The 16455-nt window shown below is 40.3% G+C and overlaps 1 protein-coding gene across 3 annotated transcripts in view; it reads right to left on the reverse strand.

Moving 5' to 3' along the window:
• tmem176 (transmembrane protein 176) overlaps nucleotides 1–16455 on the reverse strand; it is a 99959-nt gene that overhangs the window by 49108 nt on the left and 34396 nt on the right. For all 3 annotated transcript variants that reach the window (XM_037255107.1, XM_037255100.1, XM_037255114.1), the window contains one exon: nucleotides 12432–12578. In XM_037255107.1, the coding sequence (XP_037111002.1) occupies nucleotides 12432–12578 (147 nt within the window). The remainder of the gene's footprint in view (nucleotides 1–12431; nucleotides 12579–16455) is intronic.

The following is a 16455-nucleotide window of genomic DNA, read 5'->3' on the forward strand; positions in this document are numbered from 1 at the left end:
GGAAAGGTGATGTATAACGAAGTGGTAAACATGCCCTTTCCGAACTTCTACTACACGTGTTGCAGCCATGAAATTCTAAGTTAATTATTGGAAAAATGAAATAAACTTTATGAGTTAGAGCAGGGGTTCTTAACCGGGGGTATCCATACCCCTTGGGGGTATGGGACCCAAATGCTGGGGGTATGGGACTCGATCTCTCGTAATCAGATATTTTTTTAGTATCTCTCGTTATTTTCTTCTATTTTGTACCTATTATTGTTCACAGGTTATTTTTTTTTAGTTATGCTTATGTTCTTGTTCACTGTCGTTATGCTTGTAAGTAGTTAAAATCTGACAATCTCAAATGAACGTAAAAATCTGCAGACCTAACGATTAATCTGTAGAGTTGGCAGCACTGACAGCACAGGCAGTGGGTGTTGTGGCCATCAGCTGAGCTCTGGCGGGACCGCAAGCAGCATAACTGACCACAACATCGCTGTAGCGTCAAAGGCTGAGAAGGCAAGAGACAGTAAGGTAGTAGGTTGTTGCTGCTGCTGCATTTTGTTTACATCACAAATTACATATATATATTTCAATGCGGGGGAGGGTTAGGGGGTATGGTACCATATTGGACAATCCATTGGGGGTCTGGAATCATTCGAAGGTTAAGAACCCCTGAGTTAGAGCATTAAATATGTTGTCTTTGTAGTGTATTCAATTGAATATAGGTTGAAAAGAATTTTCAAATCATTGTATTTTGTTTTTATTAACATTTTACACAATTTCCCAACTTCAACCGAATCTGGTTTGTAGAAAAGACAAATCTGTTGAAGTAGTTGCATATACAGTAATCCCTCGTTTATCGCGGATAATTGGATCCAAGACCACCCGCGATAGGTGGAAATCCGCTAAGTAGCATCACCCTCTCATTCTTAACGTGCATACATTTTTTGCGTATCAATAAATGTATATTAAACCATTGAAGGAATGGGGTCGAAATACAAAAAGTCCTGCCTAGCTACAAAAACAGATATGCTCAAACCTCATTGAATAAAGTACATAAGCAGACAAGTATATTCACATATTAAATCAATAAAAGAAACATTTTAAGCATATAATTATACCTACACACCAAATCAATAAAGAAGACATAACTAGACAATTTTGATAGGTGGTAATGACAAAGGTTTTTATCACTTTATGATATGATATATATTTCTGAGCACTTTGAAATAAATATTTTTTGATATATTGCCTGAATAGCTTAATGACCCTTAAGGAACTGTTTAATGCATGCCTGATGATTTTCTAAATCACGGACACTGCCAAAGTCGTCTAAAAATGTTCAGTACTTGATTGTATCTTATGTTTTGACTAATGCTAGACGCCAGTTTTCAATTACTACTGAACGTTCTGGACAGAGGGAAATATTTTGCCTAACAAAGAAAATATATGGTTGGAAGCATGATTAAACTAAGAATATGATGACGTAAGCAAGTACATGGAGTATCAAAAGAACAAACAAACAAAAACATGGTAAGTGGTGAGTACAAACTTTGCATAGTCAGGGAACATTAATAAATTGATGATGTCACAGCCAAAAGCTCACATAATTCCGTACAAAATGACAAAATTGAAAGAATGATGAATGGATGAGGTGCGACAGTGTATGTGCAAGAATGGAGGAGAATGTTTACAGGAAGGTCACTTGGAGATAAAACCAGCAGGTGCCAGAGGGAGACGGCCAAGAACCCGGCCAAAGATGATCGTCAAGGCTGAAAGACGGAAAGGAAAACAACAGCCCCCACACACATCGAATCGCCCATAATCAGCACCCACCCCCACAGAACCAGCTCTCACAGAACCAGCACCCACTCCCATGGAATCAAAATCTCCTGCGAACTTGCCACACCCCCTGACTCATCACGCATCAAACTCGGCCCACACCGGCATGTGCAACTGAATATAAGCTGACCAAAGAACCTTGAACGTTGCCTTTTCTGAATGGAGACTTTCTGCTCTTGAGCATGGTCGCACGAAAGGCCCAGCGCTGTATTGTACTTTCCTGAAAACAGAGCTTTCTTAACAAGAATTGTGATTGAACTCAACCAACCTGTGTAGGTCTAATTTCTGCTTCAGTGTCTTAGCATTTTCCTAAATCTGAAGAAATCAAACGAGCACGCAGTGAGTAAATTGGATAACAGGTGATTGGCAATGGCTTTTGCCGTGAGGCGCAGATAGCGCGCTCCCTAAATTGTGGACAAAATCCAACACCATATAAGTGCATATGTTATCATTAGAACATTAACTAATACCGTAATTTTCGGACTATAAGTCGCGGTTTTTTTTCATAGTTTGGGTGGGGGGGCGACTTATACTCAGGAGCGATTTATATACATATATATGGGTTTTTTTCACTTTTTTGGGCATTTTATGGCTGGTGCGACTTATACTCCGGTGCGACTTATAGTCCGAAAATTACGGTAGTTTCAAACATGTAAATACTATATAGTATAAGTGACATACAGAAAATAATGTATAAATATAAATATGATACGCGTGTGCGTGCGTGCGTGTGTAACATACTATGTAGATGTTGCTTAAGTATACATACTGTAAATATGTTTTTAGTACTCTTTTATTATTATAACAACTTTTTTATAACAAGATACAAGTGTACATACTGTAAATATGGTTTTATAACTTTTTTATTAGTGTAACAATTTTTTATAACAAGGTGCAAGACTGTAAATATGTTTTTAGAACTCTTATTATAACACCTTTTTTATAATATGGTACAAGTGTACGTACTGCAATTGTGTGGGCACTCCCTGCCTTCTGCTGGCGTGCGGGCAACTTTCGTGCCATAATTCCTTAATTTAGAAATATATATTTTTTTTTTTAGGGGGGGGAATCCGCGATGTACTGAAGCCGCGATAAATGAGCCGATGTAGTGAGGAATTACTGTAAATTAGCCCATATTTACTCAATATTTGTTTAAGTAGTTGCACATACGTACGTTATCCCACATTTACTTAATATCTGTTGAAGTAGTTGCACAAAGATTATCCCACATTTACTCAATATTATTATGGTATGTTGTGTTAGTTTGACAAGAAAAGAAACTTAGCAAAAGAAAGTCTAGTTGCATTGTTTCACAGGAAAACAACACTCAGCACGCTTCGAGATATCTCCCTAACCACAGCCAAGGAAGTGTCAGCCAACAGTGGAGAAGCCAACCGGCTGACGAGGAACAGGACAGAAACTGAAACCTAACTGCCGGGGGGTCACTGTCGGCTTGCACCACACCACATTCATTAGCTAAACAGCGTTGCTACAGCCACGAACTCCCCTCCCCTACTTTTTTTCTGAATTTGACCAGGTCCATATATGTTAGCAAATGCGATTTTATGAATAGTGGGTTTGTGTGATCTCTGTATCCTGTTTTGTGTATTGTCTTTAGTTCTCTTTTCTGTATTGTGCATATCGGCTGTAGTTTGGTTTTATAGGTGTTTCCCCAAACTTCAACACAGTACGTCAGATATGGCAGAAATAATGAATAATAAAGGGTGTGTAATGACTTAGAATCCAGAATGTTTGTTTTATACAGAATTCCCAAACACTTCGCTAGTCCTGGTCGTGTGTATTCTACATGAGTTTTCCAGCAGACTTTATTATCTAAAATCACACCAAGAAATTTAACTTCCTGTACCCTTTCTATTTTACTGGTATTAATTAACAATTTTACATTGCATTCTGTTTTGTGTCATCCAAATAACATAATCTTTGTTTTGCTTGGATTTAATGATATTTTATTTTTGTCGAACCATCATTTCAGTTTGTTTATTTCAGCTGTGATTGTCTCCAAAGTCTGCTGCAAATTCTCACCTGAGCAAAAAATATTGGTGTTATCTGCAAATCGAACAAATCTCAGAATTTGTGAAACTTTACAGATGTCATTGATGTACAATAAGAATAGTGTTGGACCTAATATTGACCCTAACCCTTCCATGACTGTTTTTACTGTCATGTCGATCATTCCAGTCTGTAGAGGATTTGTTTTTAAATTTCTTTGCTATTTCCAAAATTTCTTTCTCCTTGAGTGCACATAGAATTTTTTTATTTGGGTTTCTGTTCCTCATATCTTCAAAGTCCCTACCATGCGAACCCTTATTTTTGCTGCTAAATCTGGTCCCACATTAACAAAGAATTTGTTATAACCATTCACTACATCCTTCATATTATTTATGGTCTTGTCATTTTTAGTGAAGTACTTTGGATAGTTTTGGATCCATTTCTCACAATGCCATTTAGAACATTCCATATGCCTTTAAATTTTTTTTTGCTTTTGTAAGTTATTATAATAATCTTTCTTACACTTAGTTTACATTAATGTTGTAGTTACAAGACAAGTGCATTTATTTATAAAATCCAATACAATGCTATCACGTATCCACTCCTCGGGGGCGCCGATCGCCACATGCAGTGGAGCTTATCCACGTTTCCTCCTCTGAGCCTCGTGTGTCAGTGTTTGTTGTGATGGTTTCCGTTCACGTCTTTGTCCCGCGTCTGTGCATTTGCCCCTCCCCGCCTGTCCTATTTGTCATCAGCGTAATCACGGTCACCTCCCCCTTGTTACCCGTGTGCTATTCAAGCCCCGTCGGCTTATATATAGTATATATATATATATATATATATATATATATATACGTATATATTAGGGGTGTAACGATTCATCGATACACATCGATTAATCGATATAGTGCTCTACGATTTATTGGCATCGATGCTAAACGTAAACATCGATTTATATCGCCGTGTTTGACCTCGGACATTAGACGCGACTTTATTTTGAAATCCAGTTCATTGTTGCTTGCTTCCTCTTTCCGGGAGCAGTACGCGGCGTGTTGTGTTGTGAGCAGAGCAGGCACGTGAAAGGGGAGCCGACAACTACGCGGCTCCTGGGCTGGTGCTATGGCTAGTGTCCAAGAAGACGAGGAAATTCGCTCCCCTTTGGGCTTCAAGTCATTCGTTTGGAAGCACTTTGGATTCCAAAGAAAAGATGGCTCAATGGACAATTAAAATTATTGTAAATAAATAGTTCAGTAATGCACTTTAAAGTTAATGGTATTACAAAAAAAGAAAGAATATTCATTTTTCTTTACTTATATGAGAAAAAATATAGGAATTTGATAAAGTTCAGTGTTAAAATAAGCACTTTGTATACTACAATACTCTTGTAATTTCCTAAATAAAGAGTTTGCAGTACCTTGTTGATTTTGCGCATGAATTGTTATAAATCAGGATATTGTTCTATATTTTTTATTTAAAAAAAAAATAAAAAAAATAAAAATATCGATCGTGGAGCACTATATCGTGATGTATCGTGAATGAATCACAGCAGGCTTTAAGATATCGGCAAATATCGTATCGTGAATCTTTGTATCGATATGATATCGTATCGTGACAAAACCCGCGATTTACACCCCTAGTATATATAAAATTAGAGAAGGTTAATGTCCAACGGGGGGGGCGATTAATAGAGAACACTTTTTGTCCGATCGCCAAGGGGCACTGAAATGGGCGATAATAGGTACGTATATTTTCCTCATGTAGTATGCAATACCTGCATCTCACTGGTGTTCTTAACACTAGAACAGCGGCTGTTTTGATCTACCTCTAACAGTGGGGTGCGTCAATTGACGCTCCATCGATGCGACACGTTACCGTCGCGCATCACATGTTGTGCACGTCATGTTATCGCGATCGTCTTGTTCGAGCGCACCGCCCGATAACGTAATTGTGTGAGGATATTGTAGCGGAGTGACGAGTGTAATTGTATCATAGTTTATAGAGAAAAACAATTTAAAAGGGACATTCGACGTGCTGTCAAATCAGTAATATTTAAACTTGCGCAATGACGTCGGCATGCGGTCGCGGAGGAAAACGTAGGTTTTGGGGGAAATTTTTAGCAGCATGGGCGATAATTAGAGGTATCAATGTTTTTTATTAATGTCATCGCTAACACACACACTGGGCGATTATTAGAATATGGGCGATAATTAGAATAAATACGGTATGTATATATACCGTATTTTCCGCCCTAAAAGGCGCACCTAAAAACCTAAAATTTTCTCAAAAGCCGACAGTGCGCCTTATAGGCCAGTGCACCTTATATATGGATCAACTGATGAATTTGTTGATCCATACTGGTTGTACACAGTGCTCTGCCAAAATGTTTCAGTACGTTTTAGTACGACTAGTAAATTACAAGGTCGCATCGCTTCCCAGCATTACGGCAACTGTAGTCAGGGGGCGTCACCGAATAGCTGTTGTACCCGCGAGGCTATTTCATGTCAAAATAGGCTGCTCTGTTAATGTTTCGAGTAAATCTACGGATCGATATGGAAGGGAAACATAGGTAAGTAGTACCAATGCGTTAGATCGAACTTTAGTCAGTTCCGATCATTTTATAGGAGATCGTTTGAGAAACGCGATTGTTTACACTTTGCTGAGGCTCATGGGAGATTGCGAGCTGAGGCTCGTGAGACTTTGCGGATGGCTAATGCTATTGCGATAGCTGCTATACGTACCAGGCTATTTCATGTCAAAATAGGCTGCTCTGTTAATGTTTCGAGTAAATCTACGGATCGATATGGAAGGGAAACATAGGTAAGTAGTACCAATGCGTTAGATCGAACTTTAGTCAGTTCCGATCATTTTATAGGAGATCGTTTGAGAAACGCGATTGTTTACACTTCGCTGAGGCTCATGGGAGATTGCGAGCTGAGGCTCGTGAGACTTTGCGGATGGCTAATGCTATTGCGATAGCTGCTATACGTACCAGGCTATTTCATGTCAAAATAGGCTGCTCTGTTAATGTTTCGAGTAAATCTACGGATCGATATGGAAGGGAAACATAGGTAAGTAGTACCAATGCGTTAGATCGAACTTTAGTCAGTTCCGATCATTTTATAGGAGATCGTTTGAGAAACGCGATTGTTTACACTTCGCTGAGGCTCATGGGAGATTGCGAGCTGAGGCTCGTGAGACTTTGCGGATGGCTAATGCTATTGCGATAGCTGCTATACGTACCAGGCTATTTCATGTCAAAATAGGCTGCTCTGTTAATGTTTCGAGTAAATCTACGGATCGATATGGAAGGGAAACATAGGTAAGTAGTACCAATGCGTTAGATCGAACTTTAGTCAGTTCCGATCATTTTATAGGAGATCGTTTGAGAAACGCGATTGTTTACACTTTGCTGAGGCTCATGGGAGATTGCGAGCTGAGGCTCGTGAGACTTTGCGGATGGCTAATGCTATTGCGATAGCTGCTATACGTACCAGGCTATTTCATGTCAAAATAGGCTGCTCTGTTAATGTTTCGAGTAAATCTACGGATCGATATGGAAGGGAAACATAGGTAAGTAGTACCAATGCGTTAGATCGAACTTTAGTCAGTTCTGATCATTTTATAGGAGATCGTTTGAGAAACGCGATTGTTTACAGAGGGCTCGTTGGTTATTGGCTAGTGGATGCATACCGCAACCCTAGTCAACCTCAGTTTGATGCAGTATAGCTTCTATTTTATGCGCCTTATAATCCGGTGCGCCTTATATATGGACAAAGTTTTAAAATGGGCCGTTCATTGAAGGTGCGCCTTATAACCCGGTGCGCCTTTTAGGGCGGAAAATACGGTAGTTTAATATCTACCATATTTTTCTATACTTTAGTTTTTTTTTCTATATACTTTATTGTTTTATTTTGCACTGCTGGGCACCTCCAATCTCGTTATACTATGTATAATGACAAATAAAAGGCATTCTCATTCATTCTCTCAAAACCAGCAGAGTTACCAGAAGGAGAGGGGCAGGAGAAGAACAGCCAAGAACCCGGCCAAAGGGGGATCGCCAAGGCCGAAAGACTAGAAGCAAATTGAATGAGGTCTCATCGAACTTGCCCCCACTCCCATGGAATCACCTCTCATCGAACCTGCCCCCACTCCCATGGAATCAGCTCTCACCAAACTTGCCCCCACCCCCATGGAATCAGCCCTCATCAAGCTCACCACCCACCGGCACGTGCAACTGAATATAAACTGACCAAGGAACTTTGTCATTGCTCTTTCTGAATGGCAATTTTCTGCTTGCGAGCATTGTGGGACGAAAAGCCCAGCGCTGTATTATACTTTTCCTGATAACAGAGCTTTGTTAACAAGAATTTTCATTGAACTCAACCAACCTGTGTAAGTTGAAAAATAAAATAAAGTTTATGAGTTTGTTTTTCGTGAGATGAGCCGGGAGGACCCGAGAAAACCCGACCGCGCGGCCCGGATTCCGACTGACTCCGTTGTTATTGTATTTTCATTACTTTGAGGATTGTATTAACCCCTAATCATGCCTCCAAAGAAAGCAAGTGGGAGCTGTAAAGCCATCCTGAAACACAAAGACGCTCTTAAAGCAATGCGACAGTGAGCGCCCGGCGCGCTGCGGTTGCGCGATCGGACCAAATTAAGCTCCCTGCGCACTGAGGTCCACTTAAATTTTTTAAAGTACATCAGGACTTTAAAAATATTTTCTAAATTTCAGTGACGGCTCTGTCACAATAATGCGACCAGCGCGGTGCAGTTGCGCGGTCAGCGACGCGCTACGGTTGCGCGTTCGGCGGTCGCTGCAGTTGCGCGATCGGACAAAATTAAGCTCCCTGCGCACAAAGGTCCACTTAAATTTTGGAAAATACATCAGGACTTTAAAAATATTTTCTAAATTTCAGCAACGGCTCTCTCACAATAATGCGACCAGCGCGGTGTAGTTGCGCGGTCGGCGACGCGCTACGGTTGCGCGTTCGGCGGTGCGCTGCAGTTGCGCAATCGGACAAAAATGCGCAAATGAAAAAATGCTTAAAAAAGGCGTTTTGTTAGTCTTGGAACGGATAAAAATTGTTTCCATTATTTGTAATGGGAAAAATAGATTCGGAATTCGACCGATTCGCTTATCGAACCGCCTTCTGGAACGGATTGTGGTCGAAAACCAAGGTTTGACTGTATACCTACACACCAAATCAAAACAGAAGACATAACTAGACATTTTTTATATGTGGTAATGACAAAGGTTTTTATAACTTTATGATCTGATAACAAATGGTTTTTGGTATATTGCCTGAATAGCTTAATGACCCTTCAGGAACTGTTTAATCCATGCCTGATGTTTTTCTAAATCACAGACACGTCCAAAGGCGTCTAAGAATGTTCAGTACTTGATTATATCTTGTGTTTTGATTCATGCTTGATGTGACATCGTATTTTGCCTAATGCTAGACGCCAGCCTTGGATTACTACTGAATGTTCTGGACAGAAGGACATTTTTTGCCTAACAATGAAAAGATATGGTTGGAAGCATGATTAAACTAAGAATGTGACAAAGTAAGCAAGTACATGGAGTGTCAAAAGAGCAAACAAACAAATGCATGGTAAGTGGTGAGTAAGAATTTTGCATAATCAGGGAACATTAACGAATTGATGATGCCACACCCAAAATTTCACATAATTCCGTACAAAATGACAAAAGTGGAAGGATGATGAATGGACGGTGTGCGACAGTGGGAGAAGTGGATGTTTGTGCAAGAATGGAGGAAAAGATAATCGGGACCAACCTCCCATCTATCCAAGACTTGTACCTGTCCAGGACCAGGAAACGTGCAAGTAACATCTCTACAGACCCTTCTCACCCAGGTCACAGTCTGTTCGAACTACTCCCCTCCGTACGGCGTTACAGAGCGCTGTACGCCAAAACCAGCAGACACAGCTTCTTTCCCCAGGCTGTCGCTCTGATGAACTCACACCATTCAGAGGGTCTCAGAGACATCACTGGGCAATAATATCCTGTTCTTGCCACGTAAATGTTGTTAGTCACCTGAATGTTTTCAGTCAGTTAAACGTTGTACAGAGTCAAATTCCTTGTTTGGAATGCACAAACCTGGCCAATAAAGCTGATTCTGATTCTGAAATGTTTACAGGAAGGACACTTGGAGATAAAACCAGCAGAGGTGCCAGAGGGAGAGCGGCAGGAGGAAAACAGCCAAGAACCTGGCCAAAAGTGATCGCCAAGCCTGAAAGAATGGAAAGAAAACAACAGCCCTCACACACATCGAATCGCCCATAATCAGAACCCAAACCCACGAAACCAGCTCTGACCGAACCAGCACCCACTCCTGTGGAATCAAACTCTCCTGCGAACTTGCCCCACCCCCCTGGACTCATCACCCTATCAAACTCGGCCCACACCGGCATATGCAACTGAATATAAGCTGACCAAAGAACCTTGAACATTGTTTTTTTGGAATGGGGACTTTCTGCTCTAGAGCGTTGTCACACAAAAGGCCCAGCGCTGTATTGTATTTTTTCTTGAAAACAGAGCTTTCATAACAAGAATGTGATTGAACTCGACCAACCTATGTAAGTCTAAATTTTGTGTCGATGTCTTAGTCTTTTCCTAAAACTGAAGAAATAAAACGAGCACGCAGTGAGTGAATTGGATAACAGGTGATTGGCTATGGCTTTTGCCGTGAGGCGCGGATAGCGCGCTTCCCAAATTGTGGATCAAATCCAACAGTATCTAAAAATGCTTCACGAGTATCTGTTTTCCACAACCTTGTAAAACAAAAAGCTAAGACCCTCGGCACTGATTAACCAGTTTGCAGAGGTGACTCCCAAAATCTGGTCTCTCTCACCCCCACCTTGCTTTCTCTCAATAAATAGTCCCATGCAAGAGGCGAAAGTTAGACTGCTTTCAAGCACCTCTGCACCACACAGGGTGATGATGGCTTTCTCCGCTTGCAAGCATAAAAAGGGCAAACTGTCTCACATGTGGTTCTTGCATGATAAGTAAAGCGGGGAAAACTCTATCAAGTTGATTTTTTGTTGATTTTGTGTATGAATTTTTATAAATCAGGATATTGTTCTATATCGATCCTAGAACACTATATCGTGATGTATCGTGAATGAATCACAGCAGGCAGATATCGGCAAATATCGTATCGTGTTTCTTTGTATCGATATGATATCGTATCGTGACAAAACCCGCGATTTACACCCCTAGTAAACACATCTGTTTTTTATGGATCCTTTATTTATTACTACTTCCAGTGCTCAGTGGGAATGGAATTCCTTGATCCGGTTTGCCTGTGGAGCGAGTCCCTGAGCAGACTAACCCTGAAATAAGCACTGTGCGTGGCCAAGATGTGGGCCTACCGCACACGGATCTTCGTATGTCTTTGTCATTTGCTCATGTACGGCTACGGAGCAACTTCCTGGCTGGATAACTGAAAAATAAGCACTGCAAGCAGCCTCCTCCACCAACTACAGGCTTGCTCAACCAACACCACACTGACCAATAGGTGGCTATGACCCGCCGTTGGTGGGTCCCTTGCTGGCAGGCCTCGCACTGGCATTTAGGCAGGCAGTTTGCTCTCTGCCCAATTCTCAATCCGACGTGCCCACCCAACAGAGATGTTCAATATTCCATCCAGCCATGGAACCCACCACCTCATCTACATCTCTTTCTCGCCCACTCACGGCAACAAAACTGGATTCCCCAGGAGCCTGTGGTGGGCCTTCCAGCAAGTGCTACATTGCTTGTCTCAAAGATAAAGCCATGGCCTGTGACTGAAACCTGTAACCTTGATAGTCCCAGTATGTTCGCAAGGACTTAACATTGGAGTTCTACTTATCTGCTGTCGCTATCATTGTAAAAAGCACTCCTGACGCTTGTTAGGGGTCTGTAATATTCAACCTGCCCAGTTGAACATGTATCTAATTGTCGTTTTCATCAAAGTGGGATGTGAATTCCCTTGGGCTTGAATGTTGACCTGTTTTCACTATTCTCCATTATAAATCCTTGGGCAACAAAACCTTGTTTACGTAAACCAGGGGTGGGCAATTCCGGGCCTCGAGGGCCGGTGTCCTGCATGTTTTCTATGTCACCCTGTTGCAACACACCTGATTCAAATGGTCAGATAATTAGCAAGGTCTGCAGAAGCTGGATAACAATCCTGATCATTTGAATCAGGGGTGTTGCAGCAGGGAGACCTATAAAACATGCAGGACACCGGCCCTCGAGGACCAGAATTGCCCACCCCTGATGTAAACAAATGCACACTGGGATCAGTGGCGTGATGTCTGAGCAGTATTGGTGGTGTGTAAGACAAACCATTTTGTTTTGAAAGAAGGAGGGTTGAGGTGGAAGTAAATTCAAAACACACGTTCTAATCACTATGGAGAAAATAATGCAGTACAGAAATATTTACAATAAAATTTTGAATTTAGTATTGACTGATTAATTGATAACAGAGTGGCAGGTGGGGTGGCCAAACATTTGGTTGGGGTGGCAGCTGCTACCCCTTGCCACACTGTAAAACTGCCTATGTAAAGCATATACAGGAAGTGCTACATACTGTGGTGTAGAAGTTAATGTTACAGCTGCCATCCAAGTTCTTGACACATGATGCCCCTGGATGTTTGTCCATATCCACAGAATACGTGATCACAGCAATAACTGACACCACTGTGGAAACAAAATTCACCACCAAAGATGCCTGAAACTGAAAGACAAGAAAATATGAGTGTTGATTTAATTAATAGAAATTCCAATTCCCACAGGAATGGGGAAAAGGGAAAACAGTGTTTGACACATCATATCTTATCATAACAAGCTTCTAATGCATGGAAAAGTAGAACCTCAGTGATGTGAGATGTTGTAAATGTTTTATGACTGGCTGTTACTATGATGTGCTGGTGATGCACTGACATTGGTATATTATTGTTTGGAGTCAGCAGTGCCCAATTAAAGTTAAAAAAAGTTAAAGTCCCAATGATCGTCACACACACACCTGGGTGTGGTGAAATTTGTCCTCTGCATTTAACCCATCCCCGTGTGATTTTAATCCATCCCCTGGGGGAGAGGGGAGCAGTGAGCAGCAGCGGTGCCGCGCTCGGGAATCAGTTGGTGATCTATTATAGTGATAATGGTAATTTACCTGCCCTGTTGTGTTTCATCTCTTAACAACATTCATGGGTCAATGTAATATACTCTAACATTCAGACATCTAAAATATCACATAATATAATAAAGTTTTTTTAAGTGAAAGAAAGAAAGAAAGAAAGAAAGAAAGAAAGAAAGAAAGAAAGAAAGAAAGAAAGAAAGAAAGAAAGAAAGAAAGAAAGAAAGAAAGAAAGAAAGAAAAAGAAAATAAACAAACAAACAAAGAAGAAATGGATGCTCCAGACAAAACTTGGGGACTTGATAAATGTCCATTGTGGGCAAAATTGAATTGAGGTCCTCAAATTTCTCACTGGATTCTCTTCTAACCTTGCCTCTTAAGGTACACAATGTCTCTCAGAACGGTGTTGTCCTAAGTGCCTTAAAACATTTGACTCAATTCCGCAAAGGCTTAAAAGAACCATTGACATTTTCCTCGATTGTCAAAAATCACCTTTTTATACCACCCAACTCTGACTCTACTTTTGCCAGTTGGCGGGATAGGATCCTGGCACCAATTACCTATATGTGGATTACCACTTTGCTGACTTTAAATAATTCGTCGGACAGTTCAAGTTACCTCAGGCACATTTCCTTTTTTTTTTTTTTTGGAGATTAGGTACTTTGTTTAGGCTACATACCCCGATTTTCCTAACCAACCACCTGGGTCCCTGGCTGATCTTGTGCTTACACTCGACCCTGCTCAAAGACGCTCTATAGCAGGGGTGTCTCAACTTTTTGCAAGGAGGGCCAGATTTGATAAAGTGAAGGGGCCCGGGGGCCAATAGTTTTTTCGGACATTTTTTAACTACAAAACGTTCATACAAATACACACTGTTATAAAACAAATTTCATTGTCCCAATTGTCTTTATTTTTTAAATGACAAAATAACCAAATATAAGCCACTCAGGCGGATGTGAACAACTCTAAAAACACAAATTCTGCTATTCATATCTGAAGAGTCAGATAACATTGAACAAACTGTATGAAATATCTTAAATGTACACGAGTTTAAAATTATTTTTGCCTCATAAACATTTTAAACAGGAGTTATAAGTAATGCAAAGTTGTCTGTTATTATTAAAACTTAAAACAAGTGAATGTTGCTTTTGTCATTTACAATATATTTCAGAAAATAATAGTTTGGGTCACGTCTACAGGTTCATAACATCAACAGTATTAACATGGCCACTTTGTAATATTTGATACTAAGTAATATTTACTTTTGATTTACTTTTGATTCACAGCCCCGCGTGAAGAATCACTGCTGTGATGCCAGTTCAGCTTGGAGCTGCTTCACTTTATCAGCGCGGTCACTCCCTGTTAGCTTGTCGTATGTGTTAGCATGTTTAGTCTGATAGTATCTCTTTAGGTTGAAATCCTTAAACAAGGCAATCGTCTCTTTAGAAATTAGACAAACACAATTGCCTTGATTTTCAGTGAAGTATTGTAGTTCCCATTTCTCTTGAAAACAACACTCAACGTCAACTTTCCTTGTTTTCTTTGCAGTCGCCGTGGCAGAAATGAGCGGAGAGGGGTGGTGCTGCCACCTTCTGGAAATAGGAGGAATTACAGTTTCAAGTTTCATTATTATTATTTTTTTAAATTCAGTTTGACAGTGCAGGCGGGCCATAAATAATACATTTTCGTTGTACATGTGTGACAATGACAATAAAGATCTATTCTATTCTACATTATAAGACTGAAGCTATGGGCCGTATGAAATCTGACCGGGCGCCGGATTTGGCCTGCGGGCCGGATTTTGGACACGCCTACTATTCATAATTTCTTGGGATCCCATGACCCTCAGCTAATTGATTCAGTGAAAGAGATTATGTTGCTGTGACCTTTCTCTTGCTGTCTTCACTGGCTTTCCCTCCTCTATGACACTTTTTGCACATACATAGGAGTTGGCCAAGACGACGGCCAAGAGTAGTATAAGAGTAGGGACGGGACCTTGCAGGTGGGGGTTAGACCTTCTTCCGCAATTGTAGTTAAGGCTTCACAGCTGTGTATCAAACTTTCTGGCATGAATTAAAAAGTTAAAAAGAGAAGGCAGCCTCCTGGTAATTACTATTAGCATAGCAAGCTTTAAAGATAAAAAAAAAAAAATGGGACGAAATCTAAAATGGTGCCGTGACCCGTGGTCTTTTGCTTGCTGCTCTGTTTTTTCCTTTGACGCCATCCCCGTGGAAATTTTAACAATTATAAATTGAGCAGAATACCTTCTTTTGATAGAAAAACATATTTTGCCTATCCCCTTGCCTACCCATATGTACATATTAAAGCCCTCACTCCAGGCCTGGCTCCAGGCGTACATATTTTGCCGACCCCAAGTAGGCAAAATATAAGAAAGATTGTTGACATTTCTGAGCACGAGGATTGGGATTTATGGTTTAAATCTTCTAAAAAATTTGTGAGGTTAAGAAAAATTGCGATCCTCATGACTACAAGAACGTGTGTTTGTTGAGAAAATAACTGCTCAAACAACAGTAAATCTCAAATGAAAAGTGGTGAAGTGAAGCATAAAGTATTCTTAAGAAAAAGCTGATAAGAGAAGTGAGAAAGCCCAATGACAAACAAGAGTGGAAAAACACAGAGGCCCTGATTGGGCCACGGGCCCTATGTTTGTTTTTCTCCATCCCAGCCATCCCAAAGCCCAGTTTGACTCTTTTCGCGACGTCATCGCACACTCCACCTCACTGTGCAGAAGCACTGTTCCTTTTGCTGATAAGCATAGCCGGTTGTTTTGTCTACAGGTTTTGTTTTCTTTTTTTTCTACTAACGCTTCGTACCGTATTTTTCGGACTATAAGTCGCGGTTATTTTCATAATTTGGGTGGGGGGGGGCGACTTATACTCAGGAGCGACTTATATGTGAATTTTTTCACAAATTTCTACTTGATCATTAACACTTTACTTACTCACTAGTATAGTTGATCACTTCACATGTTATTTTCACTTTAAACCACATGAGGGCGCACGATGGCTGTGAAATAATTGGAGCCTCACTGACAATGAGTTCCATTCACTGACTTCCGAAGTCGGGAGATTTAATGATTTGGAGTGACACAGATTATTCGATAAACTTGTTATTTATGTTATAGTTATTTGATATATACCGTTTTTTTCCGTGTATAATGCGCAAAATTTAACTAATTTATTGTCCTAAAATCTGGGGTGCGCATTATACATGGGTACAAATTTTTTTTAAATTTTTTTCAAAAAAACATTTTTTTTTTTTTTTTTTTTTTTTTTTAAGAAAATCATGGTACAACAAAACTGACCGACAATAGTGTGTTTGTACTGTGCTCTGGTCATTTCGTCAAAGAAGGGATAATAGTCCTCTTCTCTTCTTGACTGACAATGAATGTGATAGTTTAATACAATCAGCAAATAACAAAATGCGTATTACAGGTAATATTTTATTTCACAACACT

The sequence above is a fragment of the Syngnathus acus genome, chromosome 1, assembly GCF_901709675.1.
Source record: "Syngnathus acus chromosome 1, fSynAcu1.2, whole genome shotgun sequence".
Classification (NCBI taxonomy): Eukaryota; Metazoa; Chordata; class Actinopteri; order Syngnathiformes; family Syngnathidae; genus Syngnathus; species Syngnathus acus.